The sequence below is a fragment of the Taudactylus pleione genome, unplaced genomic scaffold (genome assembly GCF_031769625.1).
Source record: "Taudactylus pleione unplaced genomic scaffold, aTauple2 ptg000019l, whole genome shotgun sequence".
In the NCBI taxonomy this organism is placed as follows: domain Eukaryota; kingdom Metazoa; phylum Chordata; class Amphibia; order Anura; family Myobatrachidae; genus Taudactylus; species Taudactylus pleione.
The window spans coordinates 20,315,344-20,342,509 of record NW_028284421.1 but is presented as its reverse complement, the minus strand read 5'-3'; the positions used below and the strand labels follow the sequence as shown (position 1 = coordinate 20,342,509).

Genomic DNA, 27,166 nt, shown 5'->3' with positions numbered 1-27,166 from the left:
CCTCCCAGCGTGACACAGGGTGTGCGGGGCACACTGGCCCCTGGGTCCAGGGGGGCCCCCGCACCGCACACCCAGCACCCATAGCATACTTACCTCTCTGGAGTCCCACGTCGGAGCAGGGGTCCGGCGCTCTAAAAACAACCGGAAAATGCCCGCCGTGGCCATTTTCCTGCCGTTTGCGCATGCGCAGTACAGGGAAAATGGCCCTTTTCTCTGTGACCTGTGCATACTCTATAGACTCTGGGCGCACTCTAGTGCCCAGAGTCTATAACTCCGGCACTGGACGCGCACAGCTCAGTGTGTTGCCGGCTGCTAGATAGAGAGGAGGGGGCCCGTGTCGGAGACTACACACGGGCCCCCTCCTCTCTAGAAACGCCCCTGAGTATATAATATAATGGGCAGAGTGATAGAATATTCTTTGTGAGTAATATATATGGCTCTGCCCTCACTACATCAAGACCTGGGGATCTGCATGATCGCAGTCCTGATGCTAGTGTAGTACCAGTCAGGGTTCACAGAGCCAACATCTGCTTCTTCAGCCTGAGGAAGCAGACGATGACTCTGTGAAACGAGTTGCTAGGGTTCTCTCCGCTCATTCATTTTTAAACTACTTTATTCTATTTTTATTATTAATTGTGCATTTTATAGTATTAATTTTTATGCTAAAAATTCCCTTTAACTTTGTGAAATTTTAGTTGGTGCAATTTGTCCACACCATTATTAGATTAATAAACACAAATTATTTGGTAACTGGATTTTGTAACGGGGTGACTGAGTCAGTAAGTGGAGAATAATGACTATTGTGACAGGTCAAAAGAGAACGTGAGGAAAAGAAGTTTGATGGTGATGATGTCTTTCGGGTTGACAATGGGGAAATTGAAGTCAACCAGGATGAGACAGGAAAGGTCAGAGCATAAAAAGTGGGGAAATCAGGCCACAAAGTTATCAAGGAAGTTGAATGATGGGCCGTAATGTGGGAAGTGACTACTGTATGATGGTGCATATGAGGAAAAACAAAAAGTAGGTGTTTTGTGGTGGAGTGCATCTATCTACAGCACCTCTCCTTTTGCTTTTACCTCATATACATAGACTTTAGCGGTAAGGAGTAATACTCCCGCATACTATTAGCCTGAATTAGAGTCTTATCATAATCTGTGGGGAAAGGATCACATTAAGCCTTTAGTTACCTAAATATGTACATAATTACTGATTCATTTATTCCAGTGCTGTTCAAAAATCCCCTCTTTTTGCACTACTGCAATAAGGCGGAATGATAAGAAGAGATGAAAAAATGTCACTCATAGGAGAATGAGAGGGAGGGTTCAGATGGTATGAAATGGAAGCTGCAGCTAGAGGATAGAATGGTGTCATACCACCACATGGTTAGTTCCCAGGCCTGGTAAATTGGTGGAAACATATCATAGGGGGGAAGTGGCATCATAGGGGAATAGGGAGGGAGTTGAAGCAAATAGAGATTAATAGTTCATGGATGTCAGACTTTCTTACAGATGGAGCTAGCTTTTAGGAGGGCACAAATGAAAGCCAGAAGGGGAGCAGAGTGATGTGGATCAGCTTTGAAAGGTTAGGCAGATAAAGGGGGCAAAACTTGGGGTGAGAGAGGGTAGAGTATGGGAACAGAGGATTAAGGCATTGTGTGCAAGGTGTGAGCAGATGGAGAGGTAGGGAGTGCAAGACAGCAGGAGAAAGGTGGTAAGGATAGTATTGCCAGGAGAGCCGGAGGGGTAGGGTCATGGGGGCCAGGAAGCTAGGAGAGGGGAGGAAAATTAGTATAGTAGATGAGGGAGAAAGTGAGTAAGAGTAGGCACAATTAGTACCAGGGGAGAAAGGGGTTGATGTGCAGCAGCTTAATTCCTGCCCCAAAAAACATTGCTTGATAAATTTACCAATGTGGATTTTTGACATTTACTAGACTTCTTCACATTCAATAGTATAAATATTAAAAAAATGAATGCACAGATTTTTACATGCCTATTAACAACATGTTCATGGTGTGAATTCAAATTAGAAGGTACATACTTAAATGACACTGTTGGTGGTACTTGCAGACTGTTGTCATAAAACCGTTGCAGTGTTGGTGTCACCTGCAAAACAATGAAACAATGGAAAAGATTTACAAATATTCTTATACCATAATTATCTTAGGGCCTGATTCACTATGGATCGAAAACTGCGACAGTATGCTAATCCATTGCTAATACATTGCAATCGCTATGCCCTCGAGGCATAACCTAAGGACGCCCACTTTATTCACCACACATCTGTAATATTTAGTAGGACTGCAAAACCATCGGTACAATCGAGTACCATCACAGCCTCACGCACACTTGTACAAGCCCTGACCTTACTCAGAAACTACTAACAGCCACGCACACTATGAGTACTCAGGCTGTGCAGGCCATCGCAGTGGATAATTTATGCACGCCCCTGCAACACCACTGAAACGCACTGGCACGCCTGCGTTCGCCTGACCACCCATCTGTCACCTCCCACTTCCAATCAATCACTCTGCGATGGGTCTTTGTGGCCTCTGCAGTCCTGATCGCGATGGGTCTGCGTGGCCTCTGCAGTCCTGATCGCAGTGGCCGGTTCGTGCATTGCGATGCATATGCATGCGCAGAACGCAACTATCAGCCAATTGCGTGCGCATTAGCAACTGCGATCCTTGCTGAATCAGGCCCCTAGAACACTGATTTCAAGAGAGAGTGCATATCAGTCAACCATTTTTCAATCTGTCAGCTGGCTCCTATTAAATATTGCATTCAATTCAAAATTCCACATGACTTAGGGGTAAATTTACTAAAGTGAGAGTTTTTAGAAGAGATGTTGCCCATAGCAACCAGTCAGATTCTAGCTATTATCTTCTAGAAGGTGCTAGTTAAATGTTAAATAGAATCTGATTGGTTGCTATGGGCAGCATCTCTTCTAAAACTCACTTCTAAAAACTCTCACTAGTAAATTTACCCCTTAATCTCACTTTTCTAATGCTGCTACATATCTATTAAACGTCTTCCATTCCAACTTTTGCCTAACATTGTCACTCCACTCCTTTAAAATCCTTCAAGCACCACTTGCTAAGTGATGCAATCAAATACTCATCAGTGACCCCCACTATGCACTTTATTATTACCTACTGTACTGCTTTTTCTTAGTTCCACCTAATTGGTCTGTAAGCACCTCACTGCACACAATCCTTCCTTACAGTTCTCCAAGCTCGGCACTCACATTAATCTCCCAATATTGTATATTGGTCCTGATTCAGGAGTAATCTGCACATGCACCATATCAATACTGCGCATGTACAGTATGGGTCTGCGATGTTGGACGAAGTTCAGCAGCAGATTGCCTGCTGCCAGTTTGGGGCAGGGTGGGGAGGGGGCGGTGATGGCCTCCATTTCCCAAAATGGAGGCCATGGAGAGGCCAGGATCTCCAACAGCTGATGGAAATTTCCTGGCCTCTTTTCAGGATCTGCGGCGGCCGGCTTGCGTGACCCCATGGTCACTCAGCCGGCCGATGGGATTGCAGATGATCCGATGCTGCATCGTTGGACGCAGCTTGGTTCAATAATGCATGCAGGAGGCGTGACGCTTCCTGCTGCATTACCATAATAGTGCTATAGCAGCTGCTACCATGTTAGTAGCTGCGATAGCAACTACTTCCGCAGCTGAATCAGGCCCATCGTTCCCTGTGCTGTCACATTGTTGTTACACATTACAGAGAGCTAGGGGCATGCAAATTTGTCAGAGCAATCATTATGGTAATTGGGTTATATCAAAGGAGACAGGAATGTGTATATTCAAATGCATCCCATCTGGAAGTACAGTCAGGTGCATAAAAAGTGGGAGGCACATATAGAAACCGTTGTAATTCCTACACCGTTCACCTGATTTGGATGTAATTACCCTCAAATTAAATCTGAAAGTCTGCAGTTAAACCACATCTTGTTTGTTTCATTTCAAAGCCATTGTGGTGGTGAATAGAGGCCAAAATATGAAAATTCTGTCAATGTCCCAATATTTATGCACCTGACTGTATATATATACACAATATTTTGATATAGAAATTGATCTATTTATTCTAATTCTATTTTCTCTGAGAGTCTTGTTATATTTTCACATAAAAGCCACTTCCGTTACTGCTGTACTGTAGTCTGCCAGCCATACAATCAGGAATATCAAGCTATAATATTTGGAAAGATGACAGAATTCTTCTACAATCTGTTTTTAATGAAATATCTTTTTTTTTCTTTCTTATTTTATAATTATCTGTACTTGTGGAGAGGCTGATGTATATGGGAGCACATACTGTATCTGTCAGTGTGAAAAAAAATGGTGATCATTTTCAGTTAACTGCAGCTTACATACAGTATATGATATGTGAGCATTTTTATTTTTGATAATAAAGCCAGAGTTTGAGGGTAATACACCAGATTAGTTTATTCTATTTTATTTCAGCATATTTAAAATTGGAATTACCCTTGATTTAGAGGATTTCAGCAAAGACTATTTGGAACATCAGTGATCAGATAATTAGTGCAAGTACATACTGCATGAATTTTTCTACTTAGCCTGAATCGGCTACATTTCATGTAATGCATTATAATAATAAGTGCCCCATGTTTTTTCCTTCTATGTTTTTTCTTCTATGTAATGCACTATAAGTTTCTATACGAAAGGCACCAGTATATAGTAAGCAAGAAAGTGAAAGTAAAAAACAGCAACAACATTGGCAGAAACAAAGTTCTGCCTTGCATATGTGATAAAATATATGTATATAAGAATTTCCCACTATCTGTGATAAAGGAAGATGTTTATTTCCCACATATAAGTTAAATATAAGATACAACACATACCGAGTTCAGAACTTTATCTTGGAGGTTACTGGCATCAGATGACGAAGCATTGGCAAGACTAGCTGTATAGTCCTGTATAAATGTGAATGTCACTAAAACACCAACTGTCATAGAACAAAACAAACATACAATTATGCGGTGGCAAAATAGCATAATAATAACATGAGCACCAAAATAAAAAAAAAACTCAGTCTAAAGAAGAGTTCATTACAAAAAGAAATCAATTTACAACATGTAGTGATGTGTGATCAATTTCTGATTTATAAATTTACTACACATTCTCAGATATTTAATCTAAATGTATGGATAGTATACTTGCATTTGAGATTAACCCCGAGATTTTGTAAAATGATACATTATTCCATAGCTCACCTTTGGGATCCAAATAAAATAGATCCACAATGATATTCCTGCTCCTGAACTTAGCTTCATTTTTTATAATTTCCTGGGCAACGTTGGTTGGGCTATCTTGGAAGTACAGATCAATGGAGGCTTTGACCATGAGGAGATCATTTCTGTATATGGGAATAGGCATTTAGGAGTTAGGTGGGTTGAAAGACTCCGATAAATAAATAACATGAAACAAAGTAACAAGAGGAAACAACAAATTCATCCAATTTGCTATTGTGTCTGCAACCAACAAGAATTCCACTATACAGACTGAGAAACATAATCAGAACAGAAATTATTCATATAGGGTTGGACGCAATTTATGAAAAAAGGTAAGTGTAAATGCCTATTATGTAAAATGCATATTTGTCTGTACAGTAATTTACACAAATAGCATAAGATATTAGTGTATCGTACAATAGCAGCGTATCACTTCAATGTATTGCAGTGGAAATTCCCCATAGCCTGGCCTCAGGCCATGAGGAAACTCCGCTATATAAATAAAAGTAAGAAGCTGCTCATTAGTCATTTGTGTAGGAAGCTCAACAAGGAGCAATTCATCATTTGTTAAAAGGTTATTATTTTTTCAATCTGGGGTTGCCTATGTGACCCACAGAAGACCCCTCTCAGGATTTTGATGAACAATAAATTGGAGAATGACAGTTTTTAGAGGATTGTTATTGTGAACACGTCGATATTCTGAGGATGTCGACAAGCTGAAGTCGATATTTCATCATAACTATCGACATTGTGGTGTCAACATTATGATTGACGACAATGTGAATGTCGTCCTTATAACTGCATTCTGCATACAAGCTATTTTTGCTATGCTTTTTTGGCTACAAGACATATTTTGTCTTCAACTTTGCAGAAGCCTCATAGAATGTCGACAATAAGCCTCATAGAAACAGGCAGGTATGCAAGTAGACACACATGCATTATACAATTATCTATATACTGTAAAGGCAAGGTGAAAATATTTAAGTAGATAGTCAGACACAATAAAGTCTAAACATTGAGATGTCATATAGAAATGATATATACCGATCTGCAGCATTGTGCAGTAGGTGGATGAGTGGAGGTACAGTATGATGACACAATTAATCAAAATTACATTATAAAGCCACTTGGACCACCTACCTCACGGGCACTTGGGTCCAGGGGGGGCCCACACCACACACCCTGCACACATAATCTAATATTTACTTCTCAGATGTCCCGCTTTGGGTGTCTCAGACCTGCACAAAATGCCAGAAAATGGCCGCCGTGGCCATTTTTCCGGTGTTTTGCACATTCGCAGTGAGCAAATCGCCAGGAAAATGGCAGCAACGCAATGCCCAGGTGGCCGCCATCTAGTGCCCAGAGTCTACTGATGCTGCGGTCACCGGTCTGCCGCATCAGTCTGCTGCTGGCTGACGGGGAGAGAGAAGGAGGCCACAGACAGGGAATGCACACGGGCCCCCTCCTCTCTTAATACGCCCCTGCTCCTGCACATCCTGGGAGAGTAGGCAAGCTACACATAGTTGTAAAAGGACAGAAAGACTAGACATAAACCCCTTACACATTATGCCTACTGTAGTAATTAACCTTATACATGACGACTACAGTAGTTAAGTTCCTTACATATTATGCCACACAAAAGTGTCCCTTTTTCACATTACTATTACTATATAGCAGTGTCTCTTATATACTACACAGTAGTAATACCCCTTACACATTATGCCACACAGTAGAAACCCCTCCTCCCTTACATATTATGCCACACAGTAGAAACCCTCCCTCCTTTACACATTATGGCACACAGTAGAAACCCCCTCTCCCTTACACATTATACCACACAGTAGAACCCCCCTCCCTTACACATTATGCCACACAGTAGAAACCCCTCCTCCCTTACACAATATGCCACACAGTAGAAACCCTCCCTCCTTTACACATTATGCCACACAGTAGAAAACCCCCTTTACACATTATGCCACACAGTAGAAAACCCCCTTTACACATTATGCCACACAGTAGAAACCCCCTCCTATACACATTATGCCACACAGTAGAATCCCCCTTCCCTTACACATTATGCCACACAGTAGAAATTGTCCCTCCTTTACACATTATGCCACACATTATAAACCCTCCCTCCTTTACAGATTATGCCACACAGTATAAACCCCACATCCCTTACACATTATGCTACACAGTAGACACCCCCCATTCCTTACACATTATGCCACACAGTAGAAGCCCCTCCTCCCTTACACATTATGCCACACAGTAGAAACTGTCCCTCCTTTACATATTATGCCACACAGTAGAAACCCTCCCTCCTTTACACATTATGCCACACAGTATAAAACCCCCTTTACACATTATGCCACACAGTAGAAAACCCCCTTTACACATTATGCCACACAGTAGAAACCCCCTCCTATACACATTATGCCACACAGTAGAATCCCCCTTCCCTTACACATTATGCCACACAGTAGAAATTGTCCCTCCTTTACACATTATGCCACACATTATAAACCCTGCCTCCTTTACACATTATGCCACACAGTATAAACCCCCCATCCCTTACACATTATGCTACACAGTAGACACCCCATCCCTTACACATTATGCCACACAGTAGAAGCCCCTCCTCCCTTACACATTATGCCACACAGTAGAAACTGTCCCTCCTTTACATATTATGCCACACAGTAGAAACTGTCCCTCCTTTACATATTATGCCACACAGTAGAAACCCTCCCTCCTTTACACATTATGCCACACAGTAGAAAACCGCCTTTACACATTATGCCACACAGTAGAAACCCCCTCCTATACACATTATGCCACAAAGTAGAACCCCCCTTCCCTTACACATTATGCCACACAGTAGAACCCCCCTCCTTTACACATTATGCCACACAGTAGAAACCCCCCTCCCTTACACATTATGCCACACAGAAGAAAGCCCCCCTCCCTTGCATATTATGCCATGCAGTAGAAACCCCCCTACATTTCACATTATGCCACAAGGTAGAAAACCCCCCTTACACATTATGCCACACAGTAGAAAAATTCCCTCCCCCATCCCTCTCCTCCTCCTCGCCGGGGCACTCTCCCATATGTAGCCAGCACTCACCTGGTCAATGAGAGACTGGTGACCTCGGACTGGACTGAGGCCCTGATTCAGAGCCGGACGCTCTGACAGAGCGCTCGCTCTGAATCAGGGCGTCTTTTTTTTATTTTATGGAGTGGCCTCCTGGCCACTTGCATTGCTGTGGGTTGCCAACCACAGCTAATGTGAGCGGCCAGGATGATGGTCACGAAGGTCAAGACCATCGCGACCATCGGGCTTGCGACGAGACCCTTGTGGTAGGGTCTCGTGGCCGCAAGCCCCAGAGAGCTTTCGGCTCAAACAGAGCCGAAAGCTCTTCCACTGGCATCACTTGTGATGTCAGTGGGGCCGTCCCCAGATGGTAGGCTTTCTCATGGGAATGGGTCTGTCTGGGCAGCCACCCCTCCGGCCCACCCACCAAAGGGGGCGTGGTGTCACTCAACATCGACAGCACGCCCCCTTTGGTGTGAGACCTGGAGCGACGGATTGCCCGTCGCTATCCGGGTCTCGCACATGCGCATGACGGAGCTGGCTCCATCATGCACATGCGCTGTGGGCCACCATCGATCCGGTTGCGAGCGTTCAGCGCTTGCGACTGGGTCTGAATCAGGCCCTGACGGCGGAATCCATTATTTACTGCCGCCTTGTTTACGGACTGTCAGTCTGTCACTCTGGAGTCTGGACCGTGCCTGCGTGCCCCAAAAAATGGCTCCTCACTCTTCCCACTGTGGGAGAGTGGAGACTGGACTGGAATGTGCGCCGGTCGAGTGCGGGAGCGTGGGGAGGTGGAGCTGTCAGTGACAGCTCAGCAAGTCAGCCGGCAGGGCTACAGTGAAATAGCTAGGCACACTGCTGCTGATACACACAGCAGCGGGGGCGACCCGGCAAATAAAAATTTCAGTGGGCGCCCAGTTCTGCCACAGAGCATACTGCGCGCTGTGTGATGGCACCGCAACAGCACACCATTACATTGCAGTTAAATGTATACACCTCCCAGATACAGAGGGACACATCTATGAAGGAGTTGGCTTTTGAGCTACACCCAACTAGGCCTTATATAGCCTTAATTGAAAGTTGCCATAATAGAACAAGGCAAGATTTCAAAACAAAACAGAAAAGAAATGTGCGTGCGCTCGGTTTTACCCATATTATACATGGTACCAGCAGCTTAGCAGTATTAATGGCATAAATGTATACAAAAAAACCTTTTGCTTTGGGCACTAGCAATAATATACTACAAATCTGTGTGTGTGCAGCAAATGAAACAAAGGGGATTTTGTCATGATTTGATCAAAGCATTTAAGCCTGCAGCCCAGAGGCAAGGGACCCCTATTTTTCTGCAGGTCCCTACACTAGCATATATTCCCAGCACACCACTACATTGCAGTTAAATGTACTCACCTCCCAGATACAGAGGGACACATCTATACAGGGGTTTGCTGGTATTATGTATAATATGGATAAAACCGACTGTGGGCATATTTATTTTCTGTTTTGTTTAAAAATTTTGCCTTGTGCTATCATGGTAGCTTTCAATTAAGGCTATAAAAGGCCTGGTTGGGCGTGTCTCATGAGCCAGCCCTATCAGGGACTTATGCCAGGGCTGTTTTGCAGCCCCAGTCCATCCCTGCCTGTAACATTATTCCTGTTCAGGTTCTTGAACCCCAGTCTAGCTAAGCACCTGGTCTGAATTCTAACTCTGATGTGTTTACCTAATGCAGAGGTTCCCAAACGCGGTCCTCATGGCTCCCCAACAGTTCAGTTTTTAGAGAGATATCCATGGCTGAGCACAGGTGACTTAAGTAGTACCAATTTGATTTAACCACCTGTGCTCAGCCATGGATATCTCTAAAACCTGAACTGTTGGGGAACCTTGAGGACTACGTTTGGGAACCTCTGACCTAATGCATTACTGTTCTGGCTCTTGAGCCCTGAACACATACTGCTCTACAGCTATCCTTGCATTTATATAATATACCAGACAGCAATCCCAGTCTGAAGAAATAATTTTAAATAAAACATTGACTGACAAAAACAACAGCATAAAAGACACACATGAAGATTCTAGACGTGTGTTCTGTAAGCAGGAAGAATAGACATAGAGGTAGGAGGTACAGTAAATCATATCAGTTTTCTTCATCAGAATTTTTTTTTAAAAAATAGAGATTTGCTAGACATACTTTATAGTCAAACAATAATTTTTTACACTAAAAATATATGGAGCAAAATACAGTATAAACTTACGTGAAGTTGTTGACAACCGGTTCCACAAGTTGCTGGTTGGCAAATATTTCCTTGAACTGCAAAATAAAATAAGGAACTCAAGTTGTTACTTAGTTCACATTTAATTTCCTTTGGTTTAGGAAATATGGACAATTTGATGTGAATAATGTAGTGGTAGAACCATGTCTTGTAAATTGAGGGCAGTTAATTGGATTATGTAAAATAAGAATGAACAAGCAGAACAAGTATCAAAAACAATATAATTTCCCTATATTGTAAATATTAATCCCAAAGAGAAATAGTAACGGTACTCTGTAATCTGATGCAGATTTAAACTTTGTTAATACTTTGGAGATGCTCTTATTTAAAGGTGCAAATTGCCTTCATATAACAACATGTCAAATGAATCATTTGTGTCCCTAAACCCATGCCTGTAGTACTAATGAGGTGAAAACAAATCTGAGGAGGTGAAGGCTGTGAATGAAGACAATGCTGGTGATAAATGGAAGGTAGTACAGCCATGGCCAAAAGTTTTGAGAATGACACAAGTATTGGTTTTCACAAAGTTTGCTGCTTCAGTGTTTTTAGACCTTTTTGTCAGATGTTACTATGGTATACTGAAGTAAAATTACAATCATTTCATAAGTGTCAAAGGCTTTTATTGACAACTACATTACATTTATGCAAAGAGTCAATATTTGCAGTGTTGACCCTTCTTTTTCAAACCTCTGCAATTCGCCCTGGCATGCTGTCAATCAAATTCTGGGCCACATACTGACTGATGGTCGCCCATTCTTACCTGATCAATGCTTGGAGTTTGTCAGAATTTGTAGGTTTTTGTTTGTCCACCCGCCTCTTGAGGATTGACTACAAGTTCTGAATGGGATTAAGGTCTGGGGAGTTTCCTGGCCATGGACCCAAAATTCAATGTTTTGTTCCCCTGAGCCATTTAGTTATCGGTTTTGCCATATGGCAAGGGGCTCTATCATGCTGGAAAAGGCATTGTTCGTCACCAAACTGTTCTTGGATGGTTGGGAGAAGTTGCTCTTCGAGGATGTTTTGGTACCATTCTTTATTCATGGCTGTGTTCTTAGGCAAAATTGTGAGTGAGCCCACTACCTTGGCTGAGAAGCAACCCCACACATGAATGGTCTCAGGATGCTTTACTAGTGGGGCATGACACAGGACTGATGGTAGGGCTCACCTTTCCTTCTCTGGACAAGCGTATTTCATCAGAGAAAATAACTTTACCCCAGTCCTCAACAGTCCAATCCCTGTACATTTTGCAGAATATCAGTCTGTCCCTGATGTTTCCTGGAGAGAAGTGGCTTCTTTGCTGTCCTTCTTGACACCAGGCCATCCTAAAAAAGTCTTTGCCTCACTGTGTATGCAGATGCACTCACACCTGCTTGCTGCCATTCCTGAGTAAGCTTTGCACTGGTGGTGCCCCGATCCCACAGCTGAATCAACTTTAGGAGACAGTCCTGGCGCTTGGTGGACATTCTTGGGCACCTTGAAGCCTTCTTCACAACTATTGAACCTCTCTCCTTGAAGTTCTTGATAATCCGATAAATGGTTGATATAGGTGCAATCTTACTAGCAGCAATAGCCTTGCCTGTGAAGCCCTTTTTGTGCAAAACAATGATGACTGCACGTTTCCTTGCAGATAACCATGGTTAACAGAGGAAGAACAGTGATTTCAAGCTTAACCCTCCTTTTATAGCTTCCAGTCTGTTATTCTAACTCAATCAGCATGACAGAGTGATCTCTAGCCTTGTCCTCATCAACACTCTCACCTGTGTTAACAAGAGAATCCCTGACATGATGTCAGCTGGTCCTTTTGTGGCAGGGCTGAAATGCAGTGGAAATTTTGTTTTTGGGATTAAGTTCATTGTCATGGCAAAGATGGACTTTGCAATTAATTGCAATTCATCTGATCACTCTTCATGACATTCTGGAGTATATGCAAATTGTCATCATAAAAACTGAAGCAGCAGACTTTGTGAAAACCAATACTTGTGTCATTCTCAAAACTTTTGGCCATGGCTGTAGAGGTTAGGCCAGAAGGAAACATGGTAAAAGGTCACAGGTAAATTACTGTATAGGCGGGTATCCACTACCTAACTGAAAGACTGAACGATAATGATATTGTTATCCTTCAGTTGTTCACTAAACTGCACAGTGCCCACACTGAATGATACATCGTTCAGTGCAGGCACCCTCTCTCATCCCCGAACATGGTCAACCTGACGATATCGTAGGAGCGATGCCGGCAACGACCAGCATGAACGCGCATCGCTGGTCATTGCTAACATTTTAGTGCCTGATCAGTGCACGATTAATAGACGTCTGAACGATACCGATATCGTTATCGCTCAATCGTCCATTAATATCGCGTAGTGGATACACACCTTAAAAATTAGCAAGGAGAACTAATCTGAGATAATTTGTGCTGCTAATGTGAAATGAATTAATGAATTATGGAAAAATTAACTGTTTTGTGTGAAAGAATCTAGGCTAAAATGCATCAGAATCTTACAGAATCTTGAATTGCTTTAGCGTTAGCTTGGAACATGTTGCTGGATTTATCTGATAAATCCGTTGATTGAGGTATGTTCAATATTCTCAGTGTTACGCTGGTTAAGTTGAACTGTCCCGTGCTTCCTGTGAGAAAATAAGTGAAAATACTGTATTTAGAGTACATACATACACATTGAGAAAGGGATGAAATGTACAGTGCATGAATTATGTTATTGTAAGAAGTCAAACAAGATTTCAGGAGATACCAAAACATTCCTCACAAAGGGACATTGAGCTGCTTTATGGTCAATGTATCTGACTGTTAATGCGTTTGAGGAGTTTGTATGTTCTCTCCCTGTTTGCATGGGTTTCCTCCAGGTACCTTGGTTCCTTCCAAAAAATATACTAGTAGGTCAGCTTTGAACAAAAATGTAACCCTAGAGGGGGTGTCTTAATGTGGTATAGAATATAGAATATGTAAGCTCCAACCGCACAGAGACTGATTTGACTAACTAGATATTTTCTGTAAAGCACGGCATAATGTGTGTGTGCTACTCTTTATAAATGTTAATTGGTCTGCTGCCTGCATTGATTTTGTCTGTTAACATTTATGATTCATGCTGCCTTCCCTGAGCTCAGCTTGTGGCCATTTCTTCTGTTAGTCATCTGCCCCAGATTCAGATCTGTATCTGACTTTTACTTGTTGTATTGCTCTTCTGTTTATTATTACTAGAGATGAGCGATTCGGATTCCTTGGAATACGAACATACCTGAATTCTGGGTTCCGAGCCACAGCTCGTCTGCCTCGGATCCCTAGCCGAGTCAAAACCTCAAGATCCCGCTGTCGGCTTGAACTCCAATTTCAAAAGTCCTATTTAAATCAATGGCCTGACTGCTGATTGGCTGAGAGAGCAATCTCTCTGCCAATCAGCGCTTCACCATAGACTTCAATTGGGCAGACGGACGCAAGACGCCGATACCGCCAGCATCCTGCATTGCCTACATAGCCGACACCACAGCGCTGGCAATTCCGCACTGAGGACACTGCCGACACCGCTGGCACCCCCGCGCTGAGAACACTACTGGCACTCCTGCACTGCCATGTGTTTGTGCCACTGCTCTGTTGCTTAGTTTAGCCAACCAGCTCACTGCAGCCTTTGGCCTGTATTTTGAACAATATTGTGAGTTGTAAGGTGGTCAAAATTGAGTGTAAATGACTGGAAAGTAATGTTATTGAGGTTAATAATACTCTAGGAACAAAAAAAGGCCCACATTATGTGATTTGAGCTTTTTTTGCCAATTTTTGGAAAAAAACCAAAACCAGTCACAGCATTTTGGCAAAACCAAAACCGGATGACAAATTAGAACCAAAACCAGCAAAATTGTCCGGCGCACATCTCTAATTATTACCTCAACAATCTAAAATATATTGATGCTTCACCAGCACCATGTAAATCTATACTATTACACTCATAAGACCTGAGTAGAGGTGAGCAATCTCTGCTCTATGTAAAAGGGGGCTGCTACAGGTAAAGAGATGAGATGCCACTTCTAGAAGTTTACCGGAAAACTTGGATAATTCATTACAACAACTTCCCATTTCACACAGGCAGTATGCTAAGGATATATGCAAGTTCCAGTTTTGCTTTGCTATTCCATGGTATACTATTTCACACTGTTTACTTACATTTGCATTTTAGTGAACTTAAATTAGACATGTATGAAATGCTGGGATGACAGTCAGTTCATCATGCTGTATGAGGTGTTTATGGTAGGACCTCACATTTCAATAACAAAACGTTTGATATTTCACTCATCTTTATATATTACTTAAAAAGTATTTTACCTGTATTATTTTATCTCCTAGGATAACTCCATTAAAATATAGGGGTCTAGTTACTAAGCAGTTAGGAGACAGAGTGAAAAGTGATAAGAAAGTGATAAGGTGCCAGCCAATTAGCTCCCAACTGTCATTTTTCATGAGATGACAGTTGGGAGCTGATTGGCTGGCACCTTATCACTTTCTTATCACTTTTCACTCTGTCTCCTAACACTGCTTAGTAAATAGACCCCTTAGATTGTTATGATCTGCTCACAGGATTGGCTGTGGTTACTAACAGTGACATCACTGGGGTTGTTGTTACCCAGTGCGCTACTGCGCCGATGGCCTGCAATCAAAAGGGGGTGTGGCCTTATGCCCACGAAGCCACGCCCACTGTTATATGACCTTTTAGGTGTATCACCGCTTGTCACTCCCCTGTTCTCATCATGCTGGAAGCCTACCCAATGCTCTGGCAGCTGCTGGACAGCTCCCAGCTTCTCCCAACTTCTGACACAGTTTCACTACTGCTTGGTGACACCATCAGAGAGGGTAACACCAAAATAGCAGAGTAGCTTTGCTATTTTGGTGTCACCCCCTAGGATAATATTACCCAGTTTGGCCCGCATCCCACACACCCCCATTGTTATGCCACTGGTTACTGATGCACCTAATGACTCTACATTAATTTCCTTTTAGAGTTTGGACTGTGCAAAACAAGCTGAGAGGATACTGGTAGTTCTAAAGTGAGCTTCTAATTGAAGTGAAAAGGAAACTCAGCCTATCTCTACATTTATTCCTCGTTACTTACCGGATCTAATTCAAGTACTGCGCTGAGTGGTAAAAGGAGAGTAGAGAATGACGTAACCATTGGTTACCCCGGCACAAGTAGCTACATGTTTTAGTTAGGGGTGTGCACCGGCCACTTTTCGTGTTTTGTGTTTTGGTTTTGGATCTGGATCTTTCTTCGTGTTTTGGATCTGGATTGGTTTTGCCAAAACCACCCTTCCGTGTTTTGGGTTCTGGGTTTTGTGTTTTGGATCTGTATTTTTTTGAAAAAAAGCTTAAAAACAGCTAAAATCACAGAATTTGTGGGTTTTTCTGCTCCTATGCTATTATTAACCTCAATAACCTTAATTTCCACTCATTTCCAGTCTATTCTGAACACCTCACAATAGTTTTTTTATGTCCAAAAGGTTGCACCGAGGTAGCTGGATGACTATGCTAAGAGATACGAGTGGGCGGCACAAACACGTGGTCCATCTAGGAGTGACACTGCAGTGGCAGACAGGATGGCAGTTTGAAAAACTTGGCCCCAAACTATACATAATGCAAAGAAAAAAAAGAGGTGCAAGATGGAATTGTCCTTGGGCCCTCCCACCCACCCTTATGTTGTATAAACAGGACATGCACACTTTAACAAACCAAACATTTCAGCGCCAGGGTCTGCCACACGACTGTGGCTGAAATGATTGGTTCGTTTGGGCCCCCACAAAACAAGCTGGCAATTAATCTGTCCCTGCACAAACTGGCTCTACGGAGGCAAGATGTCGTCCTCATCCTCCTCATCCACCAATTCCTCACCCTCTTCAGTGTTGTGTACATCCTCATCCTCACAGAGTATTAATTCGTCCCCACTGGAATCCACAACCACAGGTCCCTCTGTACATTCTGGAGGCTGGTCTCCCTGGAAGAGTTGATAATTCATTTTATGAACATCATCTTCTCCACATTTTGTGGAAGCAACCTCCTACGCCTTTCGCTGACAAGGTTCCCGGCTGCACTAAACACTCTTTCGGAGTACACACTGAAGGGGGGGCAACTCAGGTAAAATAGAGCCAGTTTGTACAGGGACCTCCAAATTGCTTCTTTTCCTGCCAGTACAGGTACGGACTGTCTGACATGCCTACTTGGATGCTGTCACCGATGTAATCCTTTAACAGACAGACGCACGCTTGTCGCTGCTGCTTTGAGGATGCAAGTGCGGCTACAGCCCACACAATTCACAAAGACAGAAAAAAAAAGAAGAATATTTTTATTGTTTGTGGAGCGCACTTTGAGGGTTACACCACCCTTTAACAGACAGACGCACGCTTGTCGCTGCTGCTTTGAGGATGCAAGTGCGGCTACAGCCCACACAATTCACAAAGACAGAAAAAAGAAGAAGAATATTTTTATTGTTTGTGTAGCACATTTTGAGGGTGTCACCACCCTTTAACAGACAGACGCACGCTTGTCGCTGCTGCTTTGAGGATGCAAGTGCGGCTACATTGCACACAAGTCACAAACACTTTAAAAAAATAGTTTTTTATATTTTGGAGCACTTTGAGGGTTACACCACCCTTTAACAGACGCACGCTTGTCGCTGCTGCTTTGAGGATGCAAGTGCGGCTACAGCCCACACAAATCACAAAGACAGAAAAAAGAAGAATATATTTATTGTTTGTGTAGCACACTTTGAGGGTGTCACCACCCTTTAACAGACAGACGCACGCTTGTCGCTGCTGCTTTGAGGATGCAAGTGCGGCTACAGCCCACACAATTCACAAAGACAGAAAAAAAAAGAAGAATATTTTTATTGTTTGTGTAGCACACTTTGAGGGTGTCACCACCCTTTAACAGACAGATGCACGCTTGTCGCTGCTGCTTTGAGGATGCAAGTGCGGCTACAGCCCACACAAATCACAAAGACAGAAAAAAAAAGAAGAATATTTTTATTGTTTGTGTAGCACACTTTGAGGGTGTCACCACCCTTTAACAGACAGACGCACGCTTGTCGCTGCTGCTTTGAGGATGCAGGTGCAGCTACAGCCCACACATTTCACAAAGACAGAAAAAAAAAGAACAATATTTTTATTGTTTGTGTAGCGCACTTTGAGGGTTACACCACCCTTTAACAGACAGATGCACGCTTGTCGCTGCTGCTTTAAGGATGCAGGTGCGGCTACAGCCCACACATTTCACAAAGACAGAAAAAAAAAGAAGAATATTTTTATTGTTTGTGGAGCTCACTTTGAGGGTTACACCACCCTTTAACAGACAGACGCACGCTTGTCGCTGCTGCTTTGAGGATGCAGGTGCAGCTACAGCCCACACATTTCACAAAGACAGAAAAAAAAAGAACAATATTTTTATTGTTTGTGTAGCGCACTTTGAGGGTTACACCACCCTTTAACAGACAGATGCACGCTTGTCGCTGCTGCTTTAAGGATGCAGGTGCGGCTACAGCCCACACATTTCACAAAGACAGAAAAAAAAAGAAGAATATTTTTATTGTTTGTGGAGCTCACTTTGAGGGTTACACCACCCTTTAACAGACAGACGCACGCTTGTCGCTGCTGCTTTGAGGATGCAAGTGCGGCTACAGCCCACACAATTCACAAAGACAGAAAAAAAAAGAAGAATATTTTTATTGTTTGTGTAGCACACTTTGAGGGTGTCACCACCCTTTAACAGACAGACGCACGCTTGTCGCTGCTGCTTTAAGGATGCAGGTGCGGCTACAGCCCACACATTTCACAAAGACAGAAAAAAAAAGAACAATATTTTTATTCTTTGTGTAGCACACTTTGAGGGTGTCACCACCCTTTAACAGACAGACGCACGCTTGTCACTGCTGCTTTAAGGATGCAGGTGCGGCTACAGCCCACACATTTCACAAAGACAGAAAAAAGAAGAATATTTTTATTGTTTATGTAGCACACTTTGAGGGTGTCACCACCCTTTAACAGACAGACGCACGCTTGTCACTGCTGCTTTGAGGATGCAGGTGGCATCTAGACGGGATTTGGAACCGGGGACACACTACCTCCATCAATTGTCTAAATCCCACTGCACTAATGGCGGATATCGGACGCACATCTAACACCAACATAGCAGTCAAGGCCTCAGTTATACGTTTTGCTTCAGGATGACTGCTGTCGTACTTCATCCTCATCGCTAGGGACTGTTGGAGGGTCAATTGTTTAGTAAAAGTAGTGATGTTCCTACTTCCTCTCTGGGATGATGAACAACTCCCAGCAGCAGCAACAGCACTAGGAGGAAGTGGTTCTTGATCTTTCCCTATTTTATTTTTTTCGGAGAAAGTTTGGTCCTCCATTTATGTTATATTGATATATACATGTGGCTAAAGCGCACACAAACACAGAAAATATTTTTTTATTTTTGCTGGAGAGTAGTGCACTTTGTGGGTTACACCACCCTTTAAGAAATGAGCCAGCCAGCTCTTTACTTATGGGACACAGGCGCACGCTTGGCGCTGCTCTTTTGTTGATGCACGTGCAGCCACAGTGCACACAAGTCACAAACACAGAAAATATTTTTTTTTTTGGTTTGGACTGGAGTGTACTTTGGGGGTTACAGCACCCTTTAACGGTCAAGCCAGCCGGCCCTTTACTTATGACACAGGCGCACGCTTGGCACTACTTTGTTGATGCACGTGCGGCTACTGCGCACACAATTCACAAACACAGAAAATAATTTTTTATTTGGTTTGGACTGGAGTGTACTTTGGGGGTTACAGCACCCTTTAACGGTCAAGCCAGCCGGTCCTTTACTTATGACACAGGCGCACGCTTGGCACTACTTTGTTGATGCACGTGCGGCTACTGCGCACACAATTCACAAACACAGAAAATAATTTTTTTTTTGGTTTGGACTGGAGTGTACTTTGGGGGTTACAGCACCCTTTAACGGTCAAGCCAGCCGGCCCTTTACTTATGACACAGGCGCACGCTTGGCACTACTTTGTTGATGCACGTGCGGCTACTGCGCACACAATTCACAAACACAGAAAATATATTATTTTTTTAGCACTTGGGGGGAGCGCCCCTGATGGACAGAGCACCCCCTGGACAACACTACAGCTCTCCTTTAGGACTGGGACACTGCACAGGACTTTGGAGTGGACACAGCCCCTATGGAGAACTGACTGCACAACACAGTCCAGCCAGCCCCTATGGACTTTGAAGTAGTGGACACAGCCCCTATTAACAACAGCAGCACAGCACAACACAGCCAGCCCCTATGGACTTTGAAGTAGTGGACAACAGCAGCACTACACTACACTACACTACACAGCCCTAACTCCCACCCTCCCTCTTCACTGTCCACAGCCGAGTGAGAAAATGGCGCCGACGCGGGTACCTTATATAGGATCCAAAACCCGCGAGACTCGGAAGGCGGGATGATGACGTTTTGCCTCGATTTCAGATCCGAGTCAGGCGGGAAAAGTCGAGCCTGACTCGGATCGGACTCGGATCGGGGGGGCTCGGGGGGGTTCGGATTTTAGAAATCCGAACCCGCTCACCCCTAGTTTTAGTAATAGTGAATTTCTTTTTTTTATGTAATATAACAATGGACAATGTAAACAAAAATATATATTTGGCTTATACTGTATAGCTAATCCTTATCTTCTAAAATAACTGTAGACATTTCTATTATTCCAATTGTAAAATAAGGCAAAAAATTGTAAATTAGAGATTTGAACCAAGTTGCTTTCAAAATATGTCTTTTCAGTATTAACATGAATGATATATATTTATATCTGTAATGATTAACTGTAAAGACAAACAACAAGCAAATTTATTTTGCATATGTTGCTCTGTCTTTCTCCATCTCTGTCTTGCGTAAAAAAAAAAAAAAATCACATATTTTCCAATGCACAGCAATCCATAAAATGATGTAGCAAATTACAACACTTCAGGTGTCAGGCCCAAACTGGCAGTACAGCCACTGTGACATTTGTGAGAAGAGCTGGTGTTCCTGAAAGTATTAGTGGGCTGGTCTGGGATCCCAAACTTCTGATTTTAATTACATTTTTGACCTAAGACCGATGTATGGCTGGCACGTGACTCAAACTAGTGTTTTTTTAGTAGTTCATTACATTTCAATAGGCATATACAGTATTTACAGTGTATAAAAGACAAATACTGTATATTCAGTTTTAATAGTTCTGTGTAGGAGCCAAATGTCAATGTATCAATTCACCTCTGATCTGCAGGTTTGCGTCAAAATTGAATGCGTCACTAAGCCAAACATTTTGAAGCCAAACTTGCCGAGAAGCTTTATAAATCTACCCCCAAATCTCTGTCAGACTCAATCAGATTAAACAGAAATTCCAATTTACCTGCTAATGGGTCTATTTACTAAGCCTTGGATGGAGAAAAAGTAAACGGGAAATAAAGTATCAAACAACCAGCTCCTAACTGTCATGTTTTAAACACAGCCTTGTGACATGGCCGTTAAGAGCTGATTGGCTGGTACTTTATCTCCATCCAAGGCTTAGTAAATAGACCCCTAAGTATTCTAAACTGTTGTTAGGACTTACAATTGTTGCTACATTTCTCACCTTCAACATTAAGTGTACTTGGCACAATGGAGAATCCGGCGATCCCTCTTCTTGATATGAGATGGTTGAGAGCTTTGCTTACATTTAAGTAATTTGTGGTGTTTATTGTGAAAAATGCACTAGTGTAAGTCCAGCCAGTGACATTTCTGAAATGAAAATCAGACACAGAATAGAGAAATCAGATATTGCTTTTGAAAGTATATTTTTGTGGTACGTACATTTACCTTGTGACTGTATTACTGTCAGTTGTATTCTGCATATTAGGATATAGGGCTTCACAGCACAGATATTGTGGGCACTCATTTCACTTAATGACCCTGCCCTTGTGAACAAAAATTACCAATAAATGCATTGCATTACTACAAAGCAAGACTGGCAGTCACTCCTAATATCTATCTATCTATCTATCTATCTATCTATCTATCTATCTATCTATCTATCTATCTATCTATCTATCTCTGGCTCTTCATCAAACCATATTGTAATACATCTGTACATGCCTGTAAAAGCAGGTTAGTGGGTGATGATATACGTTACTGATCTCATTATAAATGTGAACATTAATCGATTTGTGTTCAACTCTGAATATGATCCGATGCCTTTAAAACCCACACATCTGACATGTCTCTACTTACGTGAATGTGATTTGTGGATCAGCTGCCGCTGTACTGTTAAGAACCGCTAATGAAGCATCCTGAAACTGCAGGGAAATTTTTAAATGTCATACATGGTACCAGTTATGAAATAACAGTGTGAGCAGGTGGATAAATGATCATTAGAAGTACAAAATATGACCATCCCACATTTATTGTATACATGTTAGATAGTATATTGAAAAGAAAATAGCTATCACAGTTAGTTAGAACATCACCAGTGCTAAGGACAAGACAGAGGTCTTCTCATTGCCCGATGATGTAGTTTATCCAGAAAGGCAGGGAACATACCCAGGTGACTGTCTGATTTTTCAGTGTCTCTTCGGCAGATTTATTATATGGTGTCATAATGAGAAACTTGACAGAAATATTAAGTGGCTGTAGGTTGAGCACACTTATATCTGTAAAACAAAGCAAAATAATGCAATTAAGTTAAATCTTCAACAAATGATTACCAAAGCTTATATCTCTATGTACCACATTATAATTACTCAGAAAGGTGAAAATGTAAAGTACGAGGACTGATTTATAGACAAAAAAAACTAGAGATGAGCGATTCGGTTTTACTCGGCTGTGTTTAGATCTCAAAAACGGCATCGTATTGACTATCAAGCTCTCACATGTTTTGGATAGCCAATAAGATAAATCCAAACTAATCTGAATTTACGCTTGGTGAAAAAGTCAAAACTGAACCTCTCAACTCTCAAAAAAAACAAAAACATGAGAGTATCAAAATCTCAGCATCTCAAACATGTTAAAAGCAAAATTGACCACTCGTGCCAAATATGGATTAGTTTAAGGTGGCAGACAGAGCAAGATTAAAGTTACCAAACCCTGCTGTAAAAAATAATGGATGATAAAAACAAAATAGAGAAATGCGGAGAGAAATAGAAATGGAGAGCAGCATATAGAACCCTTCCACTACTTAAGGACTTATGTAATATGCTCTCTTCCGGCTTTTTACAGATCATACAGCTGGAGAGCTGTGAGACATTAATAAAACTGACCTAGCTTGGTGGTTATTAAAATTACGCTATGCTCACTTCCAAACATGCTTCCTGTACACTTCACAGCATTTCTGCTATGTGGTCTAGCCAGCAGAAGCTGATTTAAGAGTACATCATAGCATCAGGGATGGATCAACCGTTGGACAACCCAGACCCTAGTGGGCCCTGTGGAGCCCACCCAACACCACTGCAGGAACCAGACACTAATGCACTGTGCTGCAGATGAAATATTCTTTCCCACCTTTTCCCTCAATGAGTCTCCAGCTTTTCCTTCTCTTCATGTGATCTCTCTCCTGCCCTGCACACTGCCAGGTGCAGAGAGCAGCTTCTTTATAGAAAGATAAGTGTCTTGTGGGGAGTTACTATACCAGTCTTACCTATGGCTATGTTGCCCCAGCCAAACCACAGAGTGTATATACTGGAGTAACTGGCAAATTGTCTCATACCACGTCAGCCCTTACCATGTTACTACCAGCCCCTTGGCTGCCCTCAGTATCATGAACTTGGAACATATCTGACATCCAGGCAAATATCCAGTAAGGCTGTGCGCCGGCCCATGTTTTGTTTTTGGTTTTGGATCTGTATCTCCTTCAAGGTTTTGGATCTGGATTTGGTTTGCAAACCACCCTCGAGTGTTTTGGTTTTGCTTTTGGATCCAGATTTTTTAAATAAAAAATAGATAAAAAGTTTTAAAAAAAGCTAAAATCATGTAATTTATGCAATCCAAAATTCAAAACTTGGATTTAAAATCCGAATTCCGAACTGCAAAAAGATCAGAACCGCGACCCGGATTTTCCCGGATCTCCTCAGGAGATTAGAACCGCGATTTGGATTCACCTGTATTCCCCAAATTCGGGTGGATTCGGATTTCTGGAGAACCGAACCACACATCAATATCCAGTAATATAATATTTAAGGTTTATTAATAAAGAAGAAACCAGCAGTAAATAAAGGGGTGAATACAAATACAGCAATTATATTGCTTTTAAGAAAAGGAAAATTAAGTCATAGTTGCAATGAGTGTAACAGTAATATAAATGACTACATCGGTTTATAAGTGGCCACCTCTGTGTACTCAATTCGGGTTTGCATCAATCCTGGGATGGCTTCTCCGCTGGAGCTACATACTTCATTGTGACTATGCTTTTGGCAGACACAGATCTACAAGACCTGCAGAGACCCAGATGAAGGGAGTGGACTTGTCAGTCCTGGCAATACTTCAGTATCCCTCTGATTTTGCAGTTAGACCAGTGGGTGCTATACTTCTACCAGTTTTGATATCCATGAACACACAATAATTCAAGATGTAATGGTTAGCATCACTGCCTCACAGCACTGAGGTTGTGGGTTCAATACCCACTACGGCCCTAACTGTGTGGAGTTTGTATATTTTCCCTGTGCATGCATGAATTTCCTCCGGGTACTCTAATTTCCTCCCACATTCCAAAATTATACTGGCAGGTTAATTGGCTCCCAACAACAGTTTACCCTAGTGTGTAAGTATGTGCGTGTACATGTGCTAGGGAATATTGATTGTAAGTTCCATTGGGGCTGGGACTGATGTGAATAGACAAATAAGAGAACACTTCATTTCCTCCTACTTTCAAGTCCTTGTTCCCCTGTAGATCAGGCTTACCTCTGGATTTTTACCATGTGTAAGTCCAAAGTTTGTGACCACTATTGCTGATTTGTCCAGTTGTATCTCCTATCCCCTGAGCCTCCTGGGTTGGCTGACAGTCTATATATTCTGTATGCCCCCACCAACTTCCCATAAATGTGGTCAAAACATATCCCAAAGCTGATGTCACTTCTTGAACCATAAAGCAATAAGGGAAACTGGTCCTGTTAGTATGTATGGTGGCACTATACATAGCAGATCTTCCAATAATTCAATTCAGTCTCCACTAGTCAATATTAAGAGGTCTCACCAACCTCTGTAAATACATACAGCTAAGCAGGGATCCAGTGGAAAATCCACCAATGGCCTTTCCCACTACCAAATGCACAACCCCAAACTGTCAAGGGCCAGGAAAATATTGATGCACTTTCCTCTGAAATGCACAGCTAAAAACTGTCAAGTGCAGGACATGCCCTCAACTGTCTACTCTGTAGATAATACACTGGCAACAGAGTGTTCAATGGCCTCTGCCGGATCCACTAGTTCAATGGTTTAATGAGACTGACTGGCATCATGAACAGTGATTATACTCTTCACAGCATCAGGTGACTAAGCTGACAGCAGGGGTGTTTCCTCTTGGCTTTTGTTCCTCTAGGTCTCCCTTGTCCTGGGCCTTCCCCAGTTGGTTATGCTGGGCATCCATTCGTGTAGGATTGGTAGGGTTGTGTGTCTTTCAGAGGCAATATTCAGCATGGTCCAGCTCTGGATAGTGATAGATGTATAACAGTCCCTTTTGCAGTGTCAGGGTACTTTAGCAGTGTCTGTTAATTGCACTTCTGCCTCAGCTTTCAGCAGTAAAGTAATTGTGTGGTAGGAGAAACTATTGCAAGTTATGGATCTTAGCAACCACCAGGCAGCAGTGATCTTGCCAAAGTGGGGTATCAAGAAGCCCCAAACTAGTTCTCTTCTCTGACAACTCTTCTAAGCACTCATCTGTTCTGTTTTGTATCTATCTCTGGTGATATCCTGTATGCTCTCACTGCAATTCAGATTACGATGTCCTTATGGTCCATATTTCTGGCAGGGTATATGGTCCCTGCCTTCTCTCACTGTTCATTCCTATTACTGGAGACCTTCAACGTGATCTCTACACTTTTGAACAAAGTGTGCTATTTAGCTGGCAGGTTGTGCTGACCTCTTTCAGGCCTACACTTAGGTGGATCATAATCTTTCCCTAGTGATAGAGTTTCCACATCACTATCACACCACTATCAGGGGACACACTCTCCCTGAGCCAGTCCAGTGGTGGAATTGCCGTGAGGGCCAATGCCAGGCTCCTCCCTATTAGGCACCCAAATACACTCTCAGGAGCTCCCTACTCTGCTCTGAGTGTATATATAATTATATTTGAAGTAAGAGATTCATTTAGCAGGGCAGAGGCATCCAACCACATTATATGCTAGTCAATGTCTAGTCAGTGGACCTATTGGAATTGTGGTTATTTCTGAATGTGACCTATTATTATAATGATATTGACTGATTAAACCAGACTAAAACATACACTTTGGGCATGATGCAGAGTGGGATATACACCAGATTTCATAGTGTATCTTGCGTGAAATCAGAGCCGGCCCTAGGCATAGGCATTATAAGCAAATGCCTAGGGGCGACTCAGGAATCCCAGGGGCATCCGATGGCTTTGCAGCATCATACCTGCACCTCCCGCTCTCTGCTTCCCCCCCGCGCCGGAACCTTTGCTCCCTAACAGACGACAATTACTGTGTGTGAATGACTTGAGCAGCCTGCTAGTGCCGGGGCTGACTGTAGGGGGAGCTGCAGCAAAAGCGCACAGCCCCTCTAAAGCAGGTCTCCTATCATTCATTCAGCTGCATGCTGCTGATCCTGAGGGCTTGCTGCCGACGCCGGGTGACACCTGGCAGATACTGAGTTCTTCTCCTTCCCCAGTGCTCTGGATCTGCACTGCAAGTGAGTACCAGTATGTAGTGCCAGGGGGGGTGGAAGGTGCCTGTGGGAGATGACTTTTACATCTGTTGTATGTATTTGGCTCAGGCTGGCTGTATATGAAAGAGATGTATGTGTGTGCCTGTGTAGGCTTTGTCAGTGTGTGTGCGTCTGTGCATCTGTGTCAGGGTGTGTGTGCGTCTGTGTCAGCGTGGGTGCATCTGTGTCAGCTTGTGTGTGTCTGTGTCAGCGTGGGTGCATCTGTGTCAGCGTGGGTGCATCTGTGTCCGTTTGTGGCCGTCTGTGTCAGCGTGGGTGCGTCTGTGTCAGTGTGTCAGCGTGTGTGCATCTGTGCGTCTCTGTCAGCGTGTGTGCATCTGTGTCAGCATGGGTGCATCTGTGCGTCTGTGTCAGCGTGTGTGCATCTGTGTCGGTGTTTGTGCGTCTGTGTCAGCTTGTGTGCATCTGTGTCAGCGTGTGTGCGTATATGTCAGCGTGGGTGCGTCTGTGTCAGGGTGGGTGCATTTGTGTCAGCGTGTGTGCATCTGTGTCAGCGTGTGTGCATATATGTCAGCATGTGTGCGTATGTGTCAGCATGTGTGCGTATGTGTCAGCATGTGTGCATCTGTGTCACCGTGTGTGCGTATG

The 27,166-nt window shown here is 42.9% G+C and overlaps 1 protein-coding gene across 1 annotated transcript in view; it reads right to left on the bottom strand.

The window, feature by feature from the left end:
* The window catches only part of LOC148540393 (uncharacterized), a 147,132-nt gene that overhangs the window by 30,828 nt on the left and 89,138 nt on the right, over positions 1 to 27,166 (bottom strand). Inside the window, exons 6-13 of the mRNA XM_088444600.1 lie at positions 22,223 to 22,332; positions 21,914 to 21,978; positions 21,279 to 21,424; positions 13,130 to 13,254; positions 10,612 to 10,667; positions 5,244 to 5,386; positions 4,872 to 4,975; positions 2,038 to 2,102 (exon numbers count right to left, since the gene is read on the bottom strand). Coding sequence (XP_088300726.1) covers positions 2,038 to 2,102; positions 4,872 to 4,975; positions 5,244 to 5,386; positions 10,612 to 10,667; positions 13,130 to 13,254; positions 21,279 to 21,424; positions 21,914 to 21,978; positions 22,223 to 22,332 — 814 coding nt within the window. The remainder of the gene's footprint in view (positions 1 to 2,037; positions 2,103 to 4,871; positions 4,976 to 5,243; positions 5,387 to 10,611; positions 10,668 to 13,129; positions 13,255 to 21,278; positions 21,425 to 21,913; positions 21,979 to 22,222; positions 22,333 to 27,166) is intronic.